The sequence below is a fragment of the Brachionichthys hirsutus genome, chromosome 3, assembly GCF_040956055.1.
Source record: "Brachionichthys hirsutus isolate HB-005 chromosome 3, CSIRO-AGI_Bhir_v1, whole genome shotgun sequence".
Taxonomy (NCBI): domain Eukaryota; kingdom Metazoa; phylum Chordata; class Actinopteri; order Lophiiformes; family Brachionichthyidae; genus Brachionichthys; species Brachionichthys hirsutus.
This window is the reverse complement of record NC_090899.1, coordinates 7,846,332-7,864,970: the sequence shown is the minus strand read 5'-3', so window position 1 is coordinate 7,864,970 and position 18,639 is coordinate 7,846,332. Positions and strand designations below refer to the sequence as shown.

The window sequence follows — 18,639 nt, the reverse complement described above, 5'->3', positions numbered from 1 at the left end:
CTCGCCTGCAACGTTGCGTCGTCCGCCTTCCTTAAACTTAGTCCAACTATGAGAATGGGTTACATGATGCAACGCGTCTATTTGTGTCAGCTCACCATTTTTTTGCGTGTCTGAAACGAGCGGTATCAGCAGTCCTGCCTACAGTAACTGAATTGTGAGCCGAACTTAAATGTTTCCTCTTCCTGGCTCGTCCACTAACAGACAATTGGCAAAGTATTAGATGTGCTATCTGCTTTGACTCTGGTCACTTTAAAGAGACATTAAAAACTGTGCTGCTGTTCATTTGCTGGTTGATCTGCCGAGTCTATTTTCAGATGTCAAGTGGTTCATCACTGTCACATTTTACATTCCCTTGATACCCAACTTTTACATCCAGTGCAATTGTTCCATATTTGAGCACCTTCTTGGGCAAAATGAAAAGAAACACAAAACTACCACAGCAGTATATAACAAAAATATCTTCATCATAAAGCCATCTATTCAATAGATGACATACCTTCTATTTCACCATCGGAGCCGCGGCGCTCAGCCCCCCCATGGTGGAAAGTCTAGAGTCTGGACCACACTCCTAGCCCTTTAGATTCTGTCAAGTGCTCCAGAAGCTGAAGCATATGCACTGTTCTCCCTCTTCATTAGCCAGGCCTTTAAAAAACAAAAAAACAACGCACACTTGTGCTGGTGTTTACTCACAATGTCAGTTTGTAAGGATGATTGTGATTAAGCCTTGCAAGTGCAAAGCAGCAAAGTTAATCCAGTAGCAATAAAGCTGAGCGCTTTTGATGTGTCACTTGGTTCCTGCTGTCTCTGCTTGTCATGATTAAAATCCTTCTAACTTATAGCCACTCTCTTCAGGAAGCACTCGTGTCGAGCTGATGCAAAACAAACTCCTTGGGAATTGCAGGGCTAAACCAGATTGGGGTGGGCGGGCAGATTGGCTGTGGGCATTCGAAGGACTACCAGGTGTCTTCATGTCCAGCTCACACCTGCATCTCTGAGCCGCTGGACAAGCCAAGAGCGTTTGCCTCCTCCGTCGTCAAACCATTCTTCAGTGTCCGTCTCACTGTGCAGCGAGTAGGAAGTATGCAAACGGAGAGAAGAGGACAAGTGCGTTACTCAATGTTTGCATGTACCGCTGACAGTATTTCTTTATGCGTACTGACATATTTGTACACACATGATTTTCGGTTGACGCGGGACCGTTTCCTCTCTCGTGGTTGCGTCCGTTGGCTGGGCCCCTGAGTCGCTGACCTAACAATCCTCTCCATGATCTCATCGGCTGTGTCGTCTGTGCAATTTACTGGGTCGTCACTGGCAGAACACCATGGGGGGACACGCCCTAAAACAAATCAATTCAGAATGGATTCAAGAAATAGTTATTACAATAATCTTGTAAAAATGTATTACAATAAAGCTCGTAGGAAGCACTCATTTCAGTACAGAATTCCTTGTCAAGTCTTTCTAATAATTATGTTACTCAAAAGAATGTGAACCTCTCATGTTAATTATTGTATTTTTTTTTACCATTCTGATTCTGAAAAAATAAAAGAAGGCAGCAAAGGGAAACAAATTCACGATAAATGCCTGTAAAAAACAGACAAACATGGCAACCATCTTATATTTCAGACACTGCTATCCCTTCAGCTATGCTGCTAATGTGGCTATGGGGGCGATGGTGGCGCAGTGGTTGAGAGGGTTGTCCTATGATCAAGAGGTTGGGTGGTTCGATTCCCGGCTCAGGCACATGTGTGCGCTGTCGTTGTACCCTTAGGCAAGACACTTCACCCTCGGCAGCAGACTACAGTTAGACCGTAACTGCTGTAAACCAACTCGCCCTCCGAGGGACAAATCAATAAAAAGTATTTAGTGCGAACATTTTGAAATAGAATGATTTCTCTAAGACTGGAGGAATCGTGGCATCATGGAAAACATATTTCGGTGTGATAATATCAGGATTAAAGCTCCGTGGAGGCCGTAACAACCTCGAGCGTTGCTGGCTCTGGAGCGGGTGCGCAGGCCGGCCGCCGTGGATGGGCCTCCCTCACCACTCTGCAGGCTGTTCCTCAGCACAGCCTTCATGTTCTCGTGTTCCGCTGCGTCCTCAGCATACTGAATACCCTGAGGCTGGCTCTCCTGTTCTTCTGATGGGGCACCTCCAAATTTACCACTCTGGAGGAAAAGGACATTTTATTGGGAGTAAGCGGAAATCAGCTCCATGCTCTCTCTCCACTGCACAGTTATATATGTTGTATCATCAAACTGGTCACACAGGCTAATCTTTACGGTTACACAGTTTAAAATAATTACCCCCCATCCAAAAAAAAAGAAAAAAGAAAAAACATTTGTTTCTTTCAGCTGCAGGCATGTTGGATCGGCGTGTTCGGCTTTGAGTCCCATTCATCCCTACCAGGAAGTAACTAGCCTGTCTCCCCCTCGTGAGATTCACTCAACACCCCAGCCGGCAGCATGCAAATACCTCCTTTTGTCTCCTTGTCATCGACTTAAAGCTTTCTCATTCATGTGAGCTCTCACACACACACACACACACAGAACCTGGCTGCGATGACTTGTGCTTTTCAAATCCTCGTAAAACGCACCAGCTACAAAGACAATCTGGTTGTGTTAGTCACAACATGAACGTCACATGCACTGGTTTGCACACACAGTTACCTCGCTTTCTTCGTCATCCTCACTCTACAAAAGATAGAGGAAACCCAGTGAAACAAAGCCAAAGGTGTGTTGTAAGCACAGCACAATGCTCGTGTTGACTGAAAACCCAAATTAAACTGATCAATTATCTAATGGTTCTATAAAAAACGTGTTCTGATCATGACAAACTGGTCATTCTTGAGGTGTGTTGTAAAGGCTTGAAGGAGTCATTCACCATTTTGAAATGCATTCACTGGGATGAAGATGAACCTATACCATCATGCCTGTACATTATGACTGTTAACCTGGCAGCTGCTTAGTTTAGCTTAGAGACCAGGGCTTTGTCCACCACATCTGAGACTCATTAACATGTTACCTCAACAAAAATGTTTTTTAATTTTATCTAGGGTTATTAGCAAATACTGAATCAAATACTGCACTTAAATACTACATTTCACTTATGCTCTCTACGGCACTTAATTTATTTGACAGTTTTAGTAATTAGTTACCTTAAAAAGACTGGTTTGTTGATGGTCTACTCTACACAATTATTCATGCAAGATTTTAAAAATATATCACAGTTTGTTTTTAAACTTCTGCCTTCAATTGCACATTTCAGAGTTTTCAGTTCCATTAATGATATTTCCCCCCGCAACCCGAATATTTTATTATTTCCTATTAATTTATATTGATAAGCTGTATCATCTTAATTATTTCGACATTGCTGTATTACTCATATGAAACGAAAGTTTTCTTCCACCTCTATTTCTGGTGTTCAGTCCTCTGTGACATAAAACCTGGGTAGTTATAGGTAGAAACACAAGTAATGGAGCAGAAGAGGATGTTTGACAGCACATATTTATATTAGTGAGGTTCAGGTTTTGGGCCTCATTATTTCTCCAGAGACGTCCAAAGGTTTGAATTTTCACACAGTGATTGAATTAGTGTCCCTTTGAAGAAAGAGAGGCCCCTGCCAAGGATGGCTGAGGAGTCCCCTCTGAGCATCCGACTCCTCAGCGTTAAGGGATTCTAATCATACAAGGAGGTGTTTGCTCTGGCTTTTCTCTGCCTGCTGCAGCAAGAGATGCACTGAAAACCGCTCACTGATTGTTGTTACAGTAATGTAGACACGTGAACACGGAGGAGGTATGCCGATGTCATAACAAATGTCAGCCGCATCTGTCAAAAAAAGGACACGTGTGGTGCCCTAACCATATTAAACATATAACAAGTGTCCAGGGATTGCCCGTATGAAATAAAATTGAGAAAACTAAACAAAAGACGAGGATCAGGAAATGGAGAAAGTGTGTGACTTGCTGCTCAGTGAAGAACACTTACATCTGTTATCATTTTCCCCCTTGTCTTGTTCCTCTCTCGGTGGTTGGCCCTCTTCTGTTTCTGTTGCAGCACACGCTCTCTTGTCGTGCGATACTCCAGAGCGAATTCACTTAGGATTTTAGTAAAGCGGTGAATGCTGACCTCGCGCACCGCATATAGGGGATGTCCCAGGAACAGCAGAAACGCATGAAACCTGCAGATGCGAAGAGAAATGTCAGACGGATCTGGATTTACAGCTTAAATGTGCAAACGATAAAAGCAGATACGAGTTATTACCAATCGTGTTAGCACAAGACACTAAAACAGAGGAATACAAGTGACACTATATGAAGCTTTAGTAGAATCAGATGATCACTCTAATCCAGCGTGGACTGGAGTCATGTGATCTACACCTGAGCATACCTGTTGATTATTCTTCGATGCACAATCTTCAGGATAATGATCCTTTCTGCACAGTCTTTGAGGAAGTCAGACATCTTTTGTTTCAACGCCGGTTTCATCTCATGTTTTGCAATGACCTTGAGGTGATCCCATGATGCTTTGCACCTTCGCTCCATCTGGGTCAGACTGTCCTGAAGCTGATCAAAGTCCACCTGACGACAGTATCACAGGACTCTTCAATCAATGTCACTTTTACATTCAGTGCTACTAGCAGTGTTACCACGGAAAAAGTGATTGATTCTGTTTTTTTTTTCTTTTTTAAAAGCCAACCTTGGTCAAACGGGTGATAGCTCCTATCTCCGAGTACAGGTCGGTGCTCTCCGGAAACTTCTCCACCACAATGGAGCAGACATGGTGCAGCAGGGACTGTTTGTGAACTGTGTCCTTCACCTCTGGGACTTTCTCCAAGTAGCTCAGCTCAAAGCCTTTAGCCTGGACACGAATGCAAACACAACAACGCAGTCAGAAAGCGGTATGGAAACAACTATCTGGAAAAAAAGAAGAAGAAAAAAACCCCAGAGCTTCTGGTCCAAATTGCAGCGAATTTCCTTTTTGGCGCAGTCGTAAAAACGGGCTGAATGAAGAATGCTGAGAAGATACGTAGATTCATTAGGATAGCGATTAGCAGAAACCACAATCTATTTCAGACCCACCGATTGTTCTGCTCACCATAGCGGATCTAAAAAAAATCATCAAAGATATAATCCCACGATCCCCCTTGTTCTTCTGCCAGTTTTAAATAGCTTACTGCAAAATATAAATGCGGCTATTATGCACGGGAACTACTTGTCTTGATGTTGATGACTTATGGTTCCCTCTTGCATTTTTGGCTCTCATACACAGATGTGCACACAGATGCATGCACACAGCGGCACACGCGAGGCCACAGAGAGTCAAACAGATGCAGGTTCACACAAAGAGTCTGGAAGAACACACAATCGCACAACCGCCCGCCCTTTTTCCTCTAAGAGAGACAGAGCCAGGTTGAGCAGAGACTTTGTCAAGCATTCTTACTGCAGAAGGACGGCGTCTGCTGCAGACAGTCCGGCAGCACATTCTTCTATACACAGAGTGCACAGTTATCCTTTCCAAAGAACTATGTTGGTAGGGGAGTTGGGGGAGGATTAGGAGTGTGGGAGGAAATGGGGAAAGTGTGTGAAGGACAGTGAGGGGGGGACCAATGTGTGCCTTGAGGGTTTCTCACGTTTGTGCTGTTGAGGAAGTTGCCTATGGCGAGCAGCGTGGTCAAGATGTAGCGGAGTGTCTTGTTTTTCTCCAACTGGTCCATCCCTTCTTTCAGGTCCTGCAGAGGCTCCGCCACTTCCTGAAAGGGTGTGGAAATGCAGTCATGAATGATATTGATAACGGCAGGTAACAAATTGTTGGAAATGTAAAACAATTCGGTCGATGCAGGTCATGATGAGTTGCGCTGCATAATGCGATCTTGGTATGTGGATAAAGACAGACGTGTGTTTGTGCGGTTACCAAACCTCTGCAGCCCATTTCTCATCTCTGCTTGATGCCGGTAGCATGAAAGCGATATTAGACACTACCAACATTATAAACACACAACTCCAATAAAACTGTCAGCCTGCATTTGAAGAAGAACATGTGACACCAGAATGGCAGCCGGGAGAGGCTATGCCTCTCTCAAGGTCGAATAATCCAACACATCTGTTTCCATATGCACGTCTAGCTCTGTTGGAGTCGTATCTGGATCAGGACTGTCTACTATACTACTCTGTCTACATAGATCTACTGTAGATATAGATAAACCTAGAGCGAGGTTTTGTTTGCCTGTGTAGTGCAGGTCACTATAACTGAAGCTTCATGACACAATCCTGTTTAATACAAGGACAAATCCATCTCGAATCGTTCAGTGCACCAAACAGGAATTGTGTCTGACCTTCTCAAGGAGCTCATAGTCCATCTTGAATGCCCACAGTTGCAGGCGAGCAGACAGCTCTGTGATGGAGGAGAGCGTCAGGAGGAACTGTTCAGCACTGCCCAGGGGAATGTCAGGGTTGACAAGCTGAGCCTCCTGGATCCTCTGTTTCTCCTCCTCAGTCGGGATCATTGTCAGGATTTTCTAGGAGCGAGAGAGGAAAATGAGGAGGGAAAGGAAAAGGAAAAAGCATTTCAAGTCATTTATTGAGTCCACGGATCAAAACTTCCTTGATGCCTGCAGGCTTCAGATTTGGTTCATGATATATTAAATGCAAGCGAGCGGAAACCAAACATTTGGAAATCCAGACATTTGTTGCTTGTTTATCTGACACGTTTCATATTTGTTTCCAACAGACGTGTCTCACGGGTGAACTTTCGACCTCATTTTTCTTGCAAGGCTGAAAATATCTCCTCAGACAAAAACGGTGAAGAGTAAAACTCTTCCGTTCTGAGAATGAAGTCGAGAAGCTGCAAAAGCGACAGCTTATGTAAGACCAAAGGGCTTCGGTATCAATCATTACCCGATGATGTCAAGGCCCTCAAAAGTCCACAGTCAGGTTGTGTGTATGACGAGCTAAAAATATGCATGTGCAGCTAACCTTTAATCATTGCTCTGATGAATTACATGAGAACAGCCAAAACACCGGCCCACATCCACACTGTGGGTCATCCCCGCTACACGAAGTTCATCCATCTTGTTTGGATGAAGTGCATTTTGCTGTGACTCGCTGTTCGGTCAATATTATGTCAGAAAACTTTATTTATTTATTTTGGAGCGAGTGACCTTCAGTCGGGTTTATTTGATGGACTGATATTCGGTACCGTTTTGAATACCAGCTTTGAGTGTTGCTTACCTCTATGCCTTCCTTGTTCAGTGCGTACTCGTCGAAGTTGAGGATAGCGGTTTTGATGGTTCGGGGAGGGGGCAAGACAGTCAAGCCGATATTGATGGCGTTGCTACGTTTTGAATCCAGGACTATGATTTCTTGTCGTTTGCCGTCAACAGCTGCTTTCTGTGAGAGACACAAAGAAATGAAGGGTCGGATGCTGAATATTAGCTCACGCGTCTTGAGCAGTGGAAAAAGCTCTTAATGCTAAAAATAAATAAATAAATAATATATGCTTAAAAGCTGGCGGTGAGAGAAGCATTAGTCATCTTTGTCAAAAACAAATAGACATGGTGGCACTAAGGAATAAGGTGAAAACTGGAACTTTATTTTGTCACTGTGATTTTTAAAATGATCAATGACAGCTTTCCATTGCAGGAGTGCTCCTTACAATAAACTCTAACCTCTTGGGAGCATGGATGCAATTACAATGTAATAAATGGGTGGAGGTAAGAAGAATTTGATGTTATTTTTTGAAGAAGGATTTCCATTCAGGTAATTTTATCTGTGTAGTGCTGTGGTCTTTTCCACTAATATTAAGGTCAGCTTTTTAAATGCTGACTCATGTATGGGAGACATCCAGAGTGGCAGCGGTGTCAGTACTTCCTTCTAATCCATTCTAATATGATGCTGCATAGCAGGACATCCTGAGCTAATGGAGGAAAACGGAAGCAAAATAAAGTTTACAGTGATATTGCATGGATCTAGTGTAACGGCAGTACAACACTACCTTTGTGACAGGCAGCTCCTTGGATTTGGACTCAAACAGCTGCTCCATCTTGGATATGTCCAGTTTAATCGGCTCCAGTTTGGCCCACAGTGACTCCTTACAGAATTTATGGCTCTTACGCTGCCAGTCCACGGGACGCACTTCATTCCAGAACAGACGGATCGTCTTCTTCTTCTTCTGGAAGAGCGGGGCCTCCCCACGACTCAGCTGAGGGGAGGGTGGAGGGATAGGGGCCATGAATGGTGGAGGCGGGGGCATTATTTTACCAAGCAATGGAGGGGGAGGGGGGCACCCAAACAAGGGTGGGGGTGGTGGGATGGCAGCGTTGCACGGCGGAGGAGGTGGCGGTGGTGTCAGGTCACCTGACCCCATAACACTGTCCATATCTAAAATGTCCATGTCGTCCTCATCCCTCAGGTCTGTGAAGTCCATTTCTTTGATCCGCAGCTCCCTGGGCGCGGCCATCAGCTGATCCCAGATGTAGTCCGACTCTTTCTTTGGCGGCACCGTCGATGGGACAGCGGTTGCTGATTGGTCAGTCTGCTGCTGTTCTTTAGAGGCTTCAACCTCTGGAGGAGATGACAAGCCTTTGACCAAATCGCCGAACTTTTCCGCGACGGCTCGGACATTGCCCTGGTTGTCCAGATGTCCCACCTCCATTTTTTTCACATTTTCTTCTCTGGCCTGTCTGTGAGCCTCCAGTGTGGAGATCCTGCTGGCCAGGCTAGCCACAGTAGCGTCACCGTCCTCTGCGTCCTTCTCCCGGCTACAAGCCTCTTTCTCGGCTTCCATTGCTTTCCCTTCGTCATTGCTGTTTGTCTTCTGAGCGTAGAGCATGTCTAGCATGAAGCGCTTGCTGTTGAGTATATTGTTGCACTGGTCATTCACATCGGAGTCTTTAATGCACTCGGCCCATCGGCCTGTTGAGGGACGGAGAGTTTTCACATTAACACAAATGTGTACAGACAGTAGATGATCAAAGAGAGTAGGAATGAAATAATCAATCATACCGGCTTCACGGTCACTGCTGAGCTTCTCCTCCCGCTCCAGAGTGCTGCTTGTGGAGGAGATACTGGATGCGGAGCAATTGTCCTTTTCATTCACTTCCTCGTTCTGTCTCTCCTTCTCGCTTAGCAGCACACTGTCTTCTACATCCCTTTCTTTCGTCTGCTCCTCCTCTAACTCGACACTCACCTCCACATCTGGCTCTGTCACATCCGCTGTATCTGCTACCTCTATTCTTTCTACCTGCTCCTCTACCTCTTTCTTGTGCTCTCCCTGCTCCTCAAGAATCTCCTGCTCTTGCGTCTCCTCTTTCCTCGTGCTTGACTGTTCATCTGATGCCGGCTCTGATGGTAAATTCCGGTCAGACTCAGTCTCAGCATTTTCCTCAGTCGCCGCTGTCTGCTGCTCGTCTGGATCACAGGGATGTGGGGGTGACGGTTCCAATACCGTTAACTCTGGCGCTGGACTTTCAGTTCTCTTCTGTGGGTCAAGGCTTGGCTCCGGCATACGCTCTGTTCCTGGATCAGACATGAAAATAACGTAGTTGCTTCCAATTGCTCAGTTATGTGATTTGATATTATCTGATAGTCTTTATAAATATTCTATGTTTACAACTCAAGCAGGTTTAAATTGTTTCCCAACACATCCATATTACACTGAGGTTACACAACTCAACATGCATATGCATTTTCAGACAGTGGCGGTCTTTCACCAAGCATGTTACCATGGTGACCTGCTGTACAACATGACTGGAAACAAGCAGGAGCGCTTAGAGTTCAAGCTGACTTGTATTTAATGTATAGTCGGTATTGAAAATTATACTATTAAAAAATAAAGTCATCTTTAATCTGACCCTTTCTATGAGCACTTGAACGAATATTGCATTACTATATATATATATATACACCTCTGTAGTATACACATAAAGATTTCATAAAACCCAGCTGTCTATGTGGGGGAGAATACTACGAGCCGTGCTCCACCACAACATGCTTCAGCTGGGGGATGATCGGGTCCAAGTTAAGTTACAATTTGTACATTTTAAATTTTCATCTGCATCTAATAAACCCATTGTGTGTGACTCATTGGCCAATAACCATCAGCTCCGCAGCCAACATCTCATAATGTTGATACACCCAAGGACGAATGAGTGATGAAGGATGTTGGCCGGCATGGTTTACCCAATGCCTGGTGTGCAGCAGTGGTGATGGTGACTTCCTGTGAGGAGGGTGTGGTGCAGCGGGACACTGAGCGGCTGGCAGGGGTGGGACTCAAACACAGAGTGATCTCTGTGCGTCCTCTCGTTGGCAGTCTGGGATGCTCTTGCTGAAACTCTTCAGCAGCCAGCTTCTCCACGGCCTTGTACCTGCAGTAGAAACGAAACGTTCACGCCGTGCGTCTGTGCTCAATGTTAACAGCTGTTTACACCGTTTGAATCTTGTGGCACGCGCTGTTAGGACGTCACATGCGAAGGCTGGTGTGACTTATCTTTGACAAACAAAGCCATTGAATAAATCGCACGTGTGAAACTGATTTTAAAGCCAGAATCATTTATACAATCTTATTTCTATAACATGCACATTGATACATTTAAATACATATGATATATATTATATCATATTAGCAATATTTACGCTGTGAGCAAATACACATCGACATATTTGTATCATTACAGGGTAATTGTGGAAGGAATGGAGCTGTAATTACTCAGGAACTCAAATTATTACAAATTATAGTCCTGCTTTTGTGCTGTTTAACATTTTGTTGTTACTGATCTCTGCACGTTCTTTAAAATTTTAGGACATATGTGTTCACCAGCTTGAAAGACGTGAGGGCATGGGCCCAAACACACACACACACACGCACACACAGGTATGGCTGGATGGAGGCAACTGGTTCACATCAATGCTGAATGCAGTTACACACTTGTCCTGTTTGCCTTGGGATATCTTAATGGTGAGCGGGACTAAAGGGGTTCTGACACCTATAATTCAGCCCAGACGGGGGCCGGGTGCAACCGACTTCACATCTGCAGTCAATTCTAAAAGAGGTTTCAGCTGAGCCGTTTGATCAGGCTTTACAACTACTGCAATAACGTGGATCCTTGGGAATGCATGCATTAAAGCAAACTTACCTCTCCTCCCTGGCTTGGCGAGCTTCGTCCCTCTTCTCTATATAATCTCGACTGAAAGACAGAATCAGAACCAGGGCCTGTATTCAGAGAGTGTCTAAATTCACCCATTTATCTTAAATCTGATGATTCTTCAGCTGAACATGTATTGGCATGTGCAAAGAAAGCAAACAGAGTATCAGAAATGTCATGACGAGACACTTGAGCGGAACATATGCTCTCTTGCAGACGTCATTTTATCTAATGAATATAAAAAAAGACAACCAAACTTTTATCAGACTCATGGGAGATATGAGAATGTCTCTCCGGAGAAAAGAATTGAAACCACCTGTTTCTGAACATGATCAAATACCAGCTTGTCTGTACAGCGGTGCAAACTAAAGAAATAATATATTCTCTCTGGCCTGAAATCGTGCAGTGCTTTGAGTGATTGGTAAGCTGAGACTAACTTGAAGCGGTTCCTTTCTTCTCTTTCGATTCTCTGCAGACGCTCCTCTCTTTCCAGGCGTCTCCTCTCTCTCTCTGCAGCAAGGGACTCCTGATGCTGCCTGTAGGATGAAGTCAGCAAGCCCCCTAAAGCGGGTCTACACGCCAACAAGAAAGAGCTAATGTAAGATTAGCAAAACTGAGTGATGGATTGGGATTTGGGAAGTTTTATTTATTTTTTGCATTTGTGCGAGTAGAAGCTTTACATATGTGTTGAGTTACATTTAATCAACCATAATAACAAAATGTTCTGCATGAGCTGTGGAAAATGTTCAGACACAAACCTTTCAGCTGGTTTGGAGTCTGGACTGGAGGTTGTTGAAGTTGTGACGAGATGGATCTGGGATATAGGAGTATGATGCCTACCGGGGTATGGCGTGCCATTAGCACTGGTTCTGATGAAGAACAGAAAGAGGAAAAAAAAAAACATCCGTCATGTACATGGAGACAGTCTTTCACAGTCTTCTCTTGGAAGTGTGAAATTTTGGTATTGAATTTAATGGAAAATCACGTACTGGTATAATTTGTGCTTGAATAGTCACACATGACTTTTAAATAAGAAGCAGCTAACAAAGATGAAGCAATCACAATATAGTGTTCACACTATCTCCAGTTTCTGTTGGAGAACCAGGGCTTTTGGCGCCTCCAAGGACACCCTGGTATCTGCTTGATTTGCTGCTTCCTGTTTGGAGCTGAACGGCGTGCCCCTATTGGTTGTTGACGAAGTTTACGTGGGCATGAGATAATATTGAACAGCTCAGGTTTTTATGCCACTTCACACCAAATGATCGAGATGCCAGGAGTATGAGGCAACAATGGCTCTAAACTAACTCGTAACCATCGTGATTTCATGACAACAACTGAAATTTGAAGATAGTAAATTCTCTCAAAAGGTCCTTAGGTGGGTGGTCGGCATTATCTGTTAAACTGGACCTCTTGATTGCTGGCCTTACCTTCCTGCCCAGCAGGGCTTTCTAGCTGAGTGAGATGTAGCAGAGGTGTTTATTTCTGCCAGACTAAAGAGGGGAGTGAGAGAAAAAGAGAAGACAGCATTCAGGTCAGGCATACCAAAGAGAAAATGATTAAATGTTAGTCACACAACCAAGACAGGAAGAGGGCTACAAGACCACACAACAACAGCGACAACAAGGGCACACGTATATCTGTCTGTCAGAGTGAATCACTGTGTCGTCTAAAGCGATAAAAACTACCACAAACTGTACTGAATCCGATTTTTTGGTGTCCACAGAACAGTGAATCACTCGTGCAAAGGTGGCACCAAGGACGCCCATGTGGACCGCCCATCCAGACTTTGTTAAAAGACAGGGACATTCTGAGTTCCATTCTGATGCCTCCAATTGAATTATTGACTTGCCTTGTCTTCACCACCAGGAAAAGCAAGTCTTCATGTCTTTTTCCGCCAGAGCATTTTTTAGTTTTTTTGAGAAATGCAACATAAATCATGTCCGATGGGAAATAAAGGTTCAGTATATCTGGCTGCTGTGAACAAAAACATCTTTACTTCAGAAAGGCGGATGGGAACTCATCTTTAGTGGCGTGAGAAAAACAACCTCCTGGAATATCATTTAGACGAACAACAACTTGCAAAGACAGACAGTATCTAAACATTTAGAAGCAGTGCAAGTATCACTGCTGAGTGTACAGTTATGAAGACGCAGTGATGGGGGGGGGGGGGGGGGGAGGGGGGCGGTGCTGTGACGTGCCATCGTTGAGGAGTAAGAGCATGAACATGTAGCTCTTTCTGTAGCACCTTCTATTTGCCAGCCCTTTGCACTCTCTGTGGCCCCAACAGACACCTGGATCTGGTTCAAATCAGGGGACGGGGTCAAAGAAGGGGCCGAGTTTGAGGCTGACCAACACTGAGGATGTGCAAAGGCCTGGCACTTTAATCAAAGCAGCAGGGAGGATACAGTACGGGGGTTAGGGGAGGAACACACCAAGGACTAAGAGTCCTCTTTTTAGGAGCGACGGACACAGGAGGAGACGTTCTGGTCTTGGTGCTGGAATATTCACTCTGCTCTTCAGGGTAACTGGAATTAGGGAGGATGTTTGCCATGCACTTCAAGTTCAGACACATGCTAGGAGTGTTGATTGCAGCTGGAGCCACACTAGGATTGGATTTCCTAGGACACTAGGAAATACAAGAGATTCCACGGGGAATGAGGAAAATAATCACATTTTCCAAGGGAAGAATAACTAGCAAGAAAAAGGGGACATTATCAAGCACTAGGAACCACATATTGCCTAAAATACCTGCGTGCACCCTGACTAGTGGACTCAATGACTGGGTGGCTTTCATCATCTGCCTCTTCCTCATCCTCATCCTCCCAATCTCCCTCCTCCTCTTCCTCCTCCTCTTCCTCTTCTCTGTGACGAGAGGAGTGGAAAGGAGGAAAGGGAGGATGCAGGCAGGTGAGAGGGAAGATAAATTGGACATAGACAATGTGAAAAGACAGTGAAGAAGTCCTCACAGAGACAACACGCAGAAACGCCAACGCCAACGCCAAAAAGAAGGACGTTAAAAAAAAGCATGAGAAGATGTGTTAGTGTCGACAGTCAGGCAATGAGAAGGTTAGCGGGTATCGATCAAAGATTTTACAACGGTTACGTTCCAAAGGTATCAATGCTAAATAAAACGTCTCCCAACTATTTTAATTCAGGAGAAAGAAATGCAATATCAAGTTTTGGAGTCTTCAGATGCCTTTTATGTGATCTGACAGTCTGAACTATGTTGTCACACATGAGTCTGAAACCTGTTCACTACTTGGATCCTGCCAGGCGAGCTGGATTTCATGAACACTATGGAAAACAGTGAACTTCAAGGGTAGCTTGGGTTTCCCGCGGTGAACTTGAAGAAGCTCGTCTGGCATCACATGACCTGCAGGACTGATTCTAATCACAATGGCGTGTGCCAGCAGCGACATCACTGGATATAATATAAGATAAGTGAAGGAGTTTAAGCTAGAGAAGACTGTAAATAGTGATAATTGAGAGAGACAAAAAGGAAGGCATTTAATTCAATAAAAAGTATATATTTTAATTTAAGGTAAAACAAATGCAGTCCAAAATCTGATAGGACAAAGTCCAAAATAATGTACAATTTGGTTCTGTATCACCAGTTTTTTATTTATTTTTTGTTTCATATGAAACAGATGATTTTGTCATGACTTCAGCACTCACACAGAAGGAAGAATGTGACGGACTGTAGATAACACGTATCAAGTGTTTACAGAAGCTTCCTATTTCCATCATTGCATTGGCAATGGAAAAAAAATTTAAATGTCTCTTTCCAGCATTTCCTTATCGTTGCCTTTTTTTTTTAAGTTGCTATACAATCAAGGCAAATCTCTCCAAGACTTAAATATGGCAGTAAAACAAAACTTGAAGTTAAGCTGGAACAATTTGTTAATTGTTTATTGTGATTTGCGGCGCTATCTCGGGGTTGAAAATATACCACCTCCAAAGAAACCCAGGAGGGGTTGAACCTTTAGTCCAAGCTCACCTTTCACTGATGTCTTCAACACGTTGGCCACCGAAGGGCAGGAAGCTGCATGCGTAATTTTGAGGCCTGCCCGGAGATGCAGGGGCAGAAGTATCGCCTTTGCTGTTCTGAAGCGAATGCCTCCGACTGCGTCTTCTCTCCGAGCCACGCCTTTCGTCGGTGCCACCGACACTGGCCCGTCGGCGGTCCTTGCGGGCGCTGGGTGGCAACTGGGTTTCGTTGTCTCCGTCCTCATGGCGGAGAGTCATCTGAATCAAAGGCATTACAGAGCAAATGCACTGAGTGCACAACGTACAGGTGGGTGAGCATTCACGTAACCCGTGACCTACAATAAGACACACATGCCCATTAAGACAGCATTAAAGCTCTGTGTTTATATGCTAATGTGGACCAAGTAGGTTCGCTGACCTCATAGATGTTGAGCTGCTCCACGAGGTCGAGGTCGGTGCCTTTCCTGCCCAGGAGCCTCTGGGCCATGGCTTCGATGCCCTGCTCCTCCAGACAGTCCACCATGTCATAGTACGAGTCCTGGTCTGGGAGTCCCGCCAGAGTCTGAAACACAAACAGATTCCAGAATCAATTTGTTAAAACAGAGAGAAACTCTGTCGCCACACTATTTTAGATTAACTGTAAAATAGAATACAAGTTTGTTCAAAAAGAGTTTAAAGTTACTCCTGATGCACGTTTGTCTAAACCTTGCATGAAATGGAACCTGTAACCAGAAATGATATATAAATAAACTTCAATCAGTACTTCTTAACACACTTATATTGCTTCAATCAGTACTTCTTAACACACTTATATTGCCTGTATTTTGACTTTGGCATACTTTTAATAAGATAAAATGGCCCCGTGCGCTGTAAAAAATACAACACTATGCTATTGCTGCTGTAAATGGCTACAGCAACTCCTTGGCTTTTTAATGTGGAGCAAAAGGAGTGATAATGGGTCAGAACACACTTAAGAAAGCCTGACGGATGTAATGTTTTATTAGGGCTGTCACAAACACAGTTACAGAATTCATAGAATTCTTCCTCAGTTTCCTAAGATAAAACCCAGGTGCATATAAAATGCAAAGTGTGAAAAATGCTTTAAATATAGAGGAATAAGAAAGTAGCGACGGCCCTCTGACCTTATTGATGAGTGTCATCGCATACACCAGCAGCTCCGTATCGACTCCATCCTTCTCATCCAGGATCTCCATGATGTTTGACCACAGCTTCGTGCCTACAGCAGAAAATAGCATGCAACACGTTGCACATCACATTGCAAGAAAAGCGGCTAGCATATAGCAGGACACAGCTACCTGTACTTTTAGCAGAGACTAATTACTAAATAATCGATTGGTTAATTTGTTTAAAAAAAAAAAAAATCCAATAGTATAAAAATTATAAAAATGTTGCATCTGTGCAGGCCTTCAGGGTGCAGCGAACACTAACTGCTCTGTCATCTTATGGCTCCGGAAAGTCAAGCACTGTCAAAAAGCAGACTTCCTAAAAGAGCGAGCAGTGATAAAACATCTGCTGTCTCAAAGGCTGCCCTGTGTCTCAGCCTCAAGGGTCAAAGCCATCGCCTTCTCCTCAGGAGACTAAATCAAGCTGTACGACAGTCAATGTGGCAACATCAGACAGGAGTGAGACAGAAGGACACCAGACCCCTGCACAGTGGTGCTCAATGCCCTGTTTTACATCACAGTATGAGGTGAACGCCTTTAAAGCAGTGGGTAATGTAACCCCAGCAGGGTTAGCCTGGGCTCTCACCTATTTTGGCATCCACCACATTCACAGCCTTTATGAGCAGGGCAGCATTAGTCTCAGTGTACTCCACGAACACCAGAAGCAGCTTCAGGGCCGTCTTCACCACCAGGCGGAACTGCACAAGCGGGAAAGATATGGTAAATGGACTTTATGTTACTGTTCAGACACTTTGACAAACGTGACATGGTTGTTCTTCCAATTATCGTACCGCATTTCCTTAAAAAAAAAAAGGGTTCCCCTGTGTGATCTGTCTTGACACATTTGATAAGAGCATTGTGTGGGATCGAGGCATGCAGTTCAAGGAAACACCATGTTCTCTACTCAAACAGCGTTAGAATAGAAAGGAGTAGAAATGCTGTCAGTGTTTTCTTTGCTGTATAACAAAAACAATCACCATCATATCATTGGTAATTAAAGCATTCATGTAACACTCTGAAACAGCTGCCTTATCACTATTATGACTGGACAAGCAGCAGCCCAGGCCTCCTACTTCAAATGACTACCCAGAATGGAAATGTACCATTAAGAAATGATTTGAAATGCGCTATTCAAATCATTTTAAAATAGATGAATGACAAATATGAATTCAAAATTCACACTAGAATAAAGTGAAAGCAATTAGAAAATGTAGAGTGAGAAGCCAGTCAGCGTAGTTCCTGATTAATTGTACATGACAGCATCTGGCCACTAGAGGGCTGAGGAGGCCTACAGGACCATGACTGTGATAGTTTGAGCTGCGTCCAAGCACAGACGAGGTTATTGAATTAAGTCAAGGATTAATATGATTTATTTTCCCTTTTACCTTGGACCCAACCAGGGTGTAAAGCCACTGGACTGTTTCGTTGTGAGATATGAGCCCGTTCATCCCATCCACATACAGCATTATTTGACCGAGAGCTGGAATGAAAGTGAGGAGGGAGAGAGAGAGAGATGATGAATGGTTAATTATTTGCCATTTCATTTTCACCGTTTCTTATTCTCACACAAAAATAGAGTATTTGCTTTCAGGTCACAGCCCACATTCCTTTGTTTTTAGTTACATGTGAAGAAAGTGTGTAAATAATGATGTCATATGAAGATAAAACAGAAAAAATAGAGATAATGAAGATCAGCGAGGGCAAACTCCCAGTTTATCATGACTTACTGACTTCAGCCATGGGTGTTTATAACCTTGTCATACAGTATGTACGTCGCTCTCTTTCTGTGTAGAAATGACATATGCAGGAAAGAACAAGCACTCGTACAGACTGGCAAACAAATATGTCGTAAGAGAAGAGCCTTAATGATCTTCCTCTGGCCGTCATGATTGCATCTGCAGACAAACTGGAGCTGCTTTGCGGTTGGATGTTTCCAAAAATCATCAATCAATCAACAATTAGACAGAGAAAAAAGAAAAATAAAGGTCATCCACTCCCACCAGTGGACACAGCTAGATGAAGCCTATTTGAACAGGGTGTCTCTGTGGATGCAGACAAAACTTCCATCTGTAATATGATACATAAATAACATAATGAGAGCCACACGGTCTCAGTGGGGGGTGGGTTAGGGCGGCAGTACATGGTTGCAGGACAAAAAAACCCATGTATATTTAAAAGGCAATATGTTGGAAGGCCCTTTTGCCTGTTTCTCCGCTCATCCATGAGGTAAATCACCAGCTGTCTTGAACTGCTAAAAACCTAAGGGGAACAAACATAAACAGGCAGAGCTCAGTCTTTGACCAACAGCTAGATGAAATACTCAAGAACTGT

General features: G+C 44.0%; 1 protein-coding gene across 1 annotated transcript in view; it reads right to left on the bottom strand.

Annotated features, from left to right (window-relative positions):
- Nucleotides 1–977: 977 nt before the first annotated feature.
- Nucleotides 978–18,639, bottom strand: part of fhod3b (formin homology 2 domain containing 3b) — a 73,008-nt gene continuing 55,346 nt past the window's right edge. The window contains exons 6-29 of the mRNA XM_068755838.1: nt 17,694–17,788; nt 16,895–17,006; nt 16,267–16,361; nt 15,543–15,686; nt 15,135–15,382; nt 13,886–13,999; nt 13,570–13,740; nt 12,565–12,627; nt 11,896–12,006; nt 11,575–11,709; nt 11,129–11,179; nt 10,176–10,360; nt 9,000–9,512; nt 7,990–8,909; nt 7,227–7,385; nt 6,332–6,514; nt 5,630–5,749; nt 4,696–4,857; nt 4,387–4,577; nt 3,985–4,177; nt 2,668–2,691; nt 1,980–2,166; nt 1,175–1,336; nt 978–1,060 (exon numbers count right to left, since the gene is read on the bottom strand). Coding sequence (XP_068611939.1) covers nt 978–1,060; nt 1,175–1,336; nt 1,980–2,166; nt 2,668–2,691; nt 3,985–4,177; nt 4,387–4,577; nt 4,696–4,857; nt 5,630–5,749; nt 6,332–6,514; nt 7,227–7,385; nt 7,990–8,909; nt 9,000–9,512; nt 10,176–10,360; nt 11,129–11,179; nt 11,575–11,709; nt 11,896–12,006; nt 12,565–12,627; nt 13,570–13,740; nt 13,886–13,999; nt 15,135–15,382; nt 15,543–15,686; nt 16,267–16,361; nt 16,895–17,006; nt 17,694–17,788 — 4,421 coding nt within the window. The remainder of the gene's footprint in view (nt 1,061–1,174; nt 1,337–1,979; nt 2,167–2,667; nt 2,692–3,984; nt 4,178–4,386; nt 4,578–4,695; nt 4,858–5,629; nt 5,750–6,331; nt 6,515–7,226; nt 7,386–7,989; nt 8,910–8,999; nt 9,513–10,175; nt 10,361–11,128; nt 11,180–11,574; nt 11,710–11,895; nt 12,007–12,564; nt 12,628–13,569; nt 13,741–13,885; nt 14,000–15,134; nt 15,383–15,542; nt 15,687–16,266; nt 16,362–16,894; nt 17,007–17,693; nt 17,789–18,639) is intronic.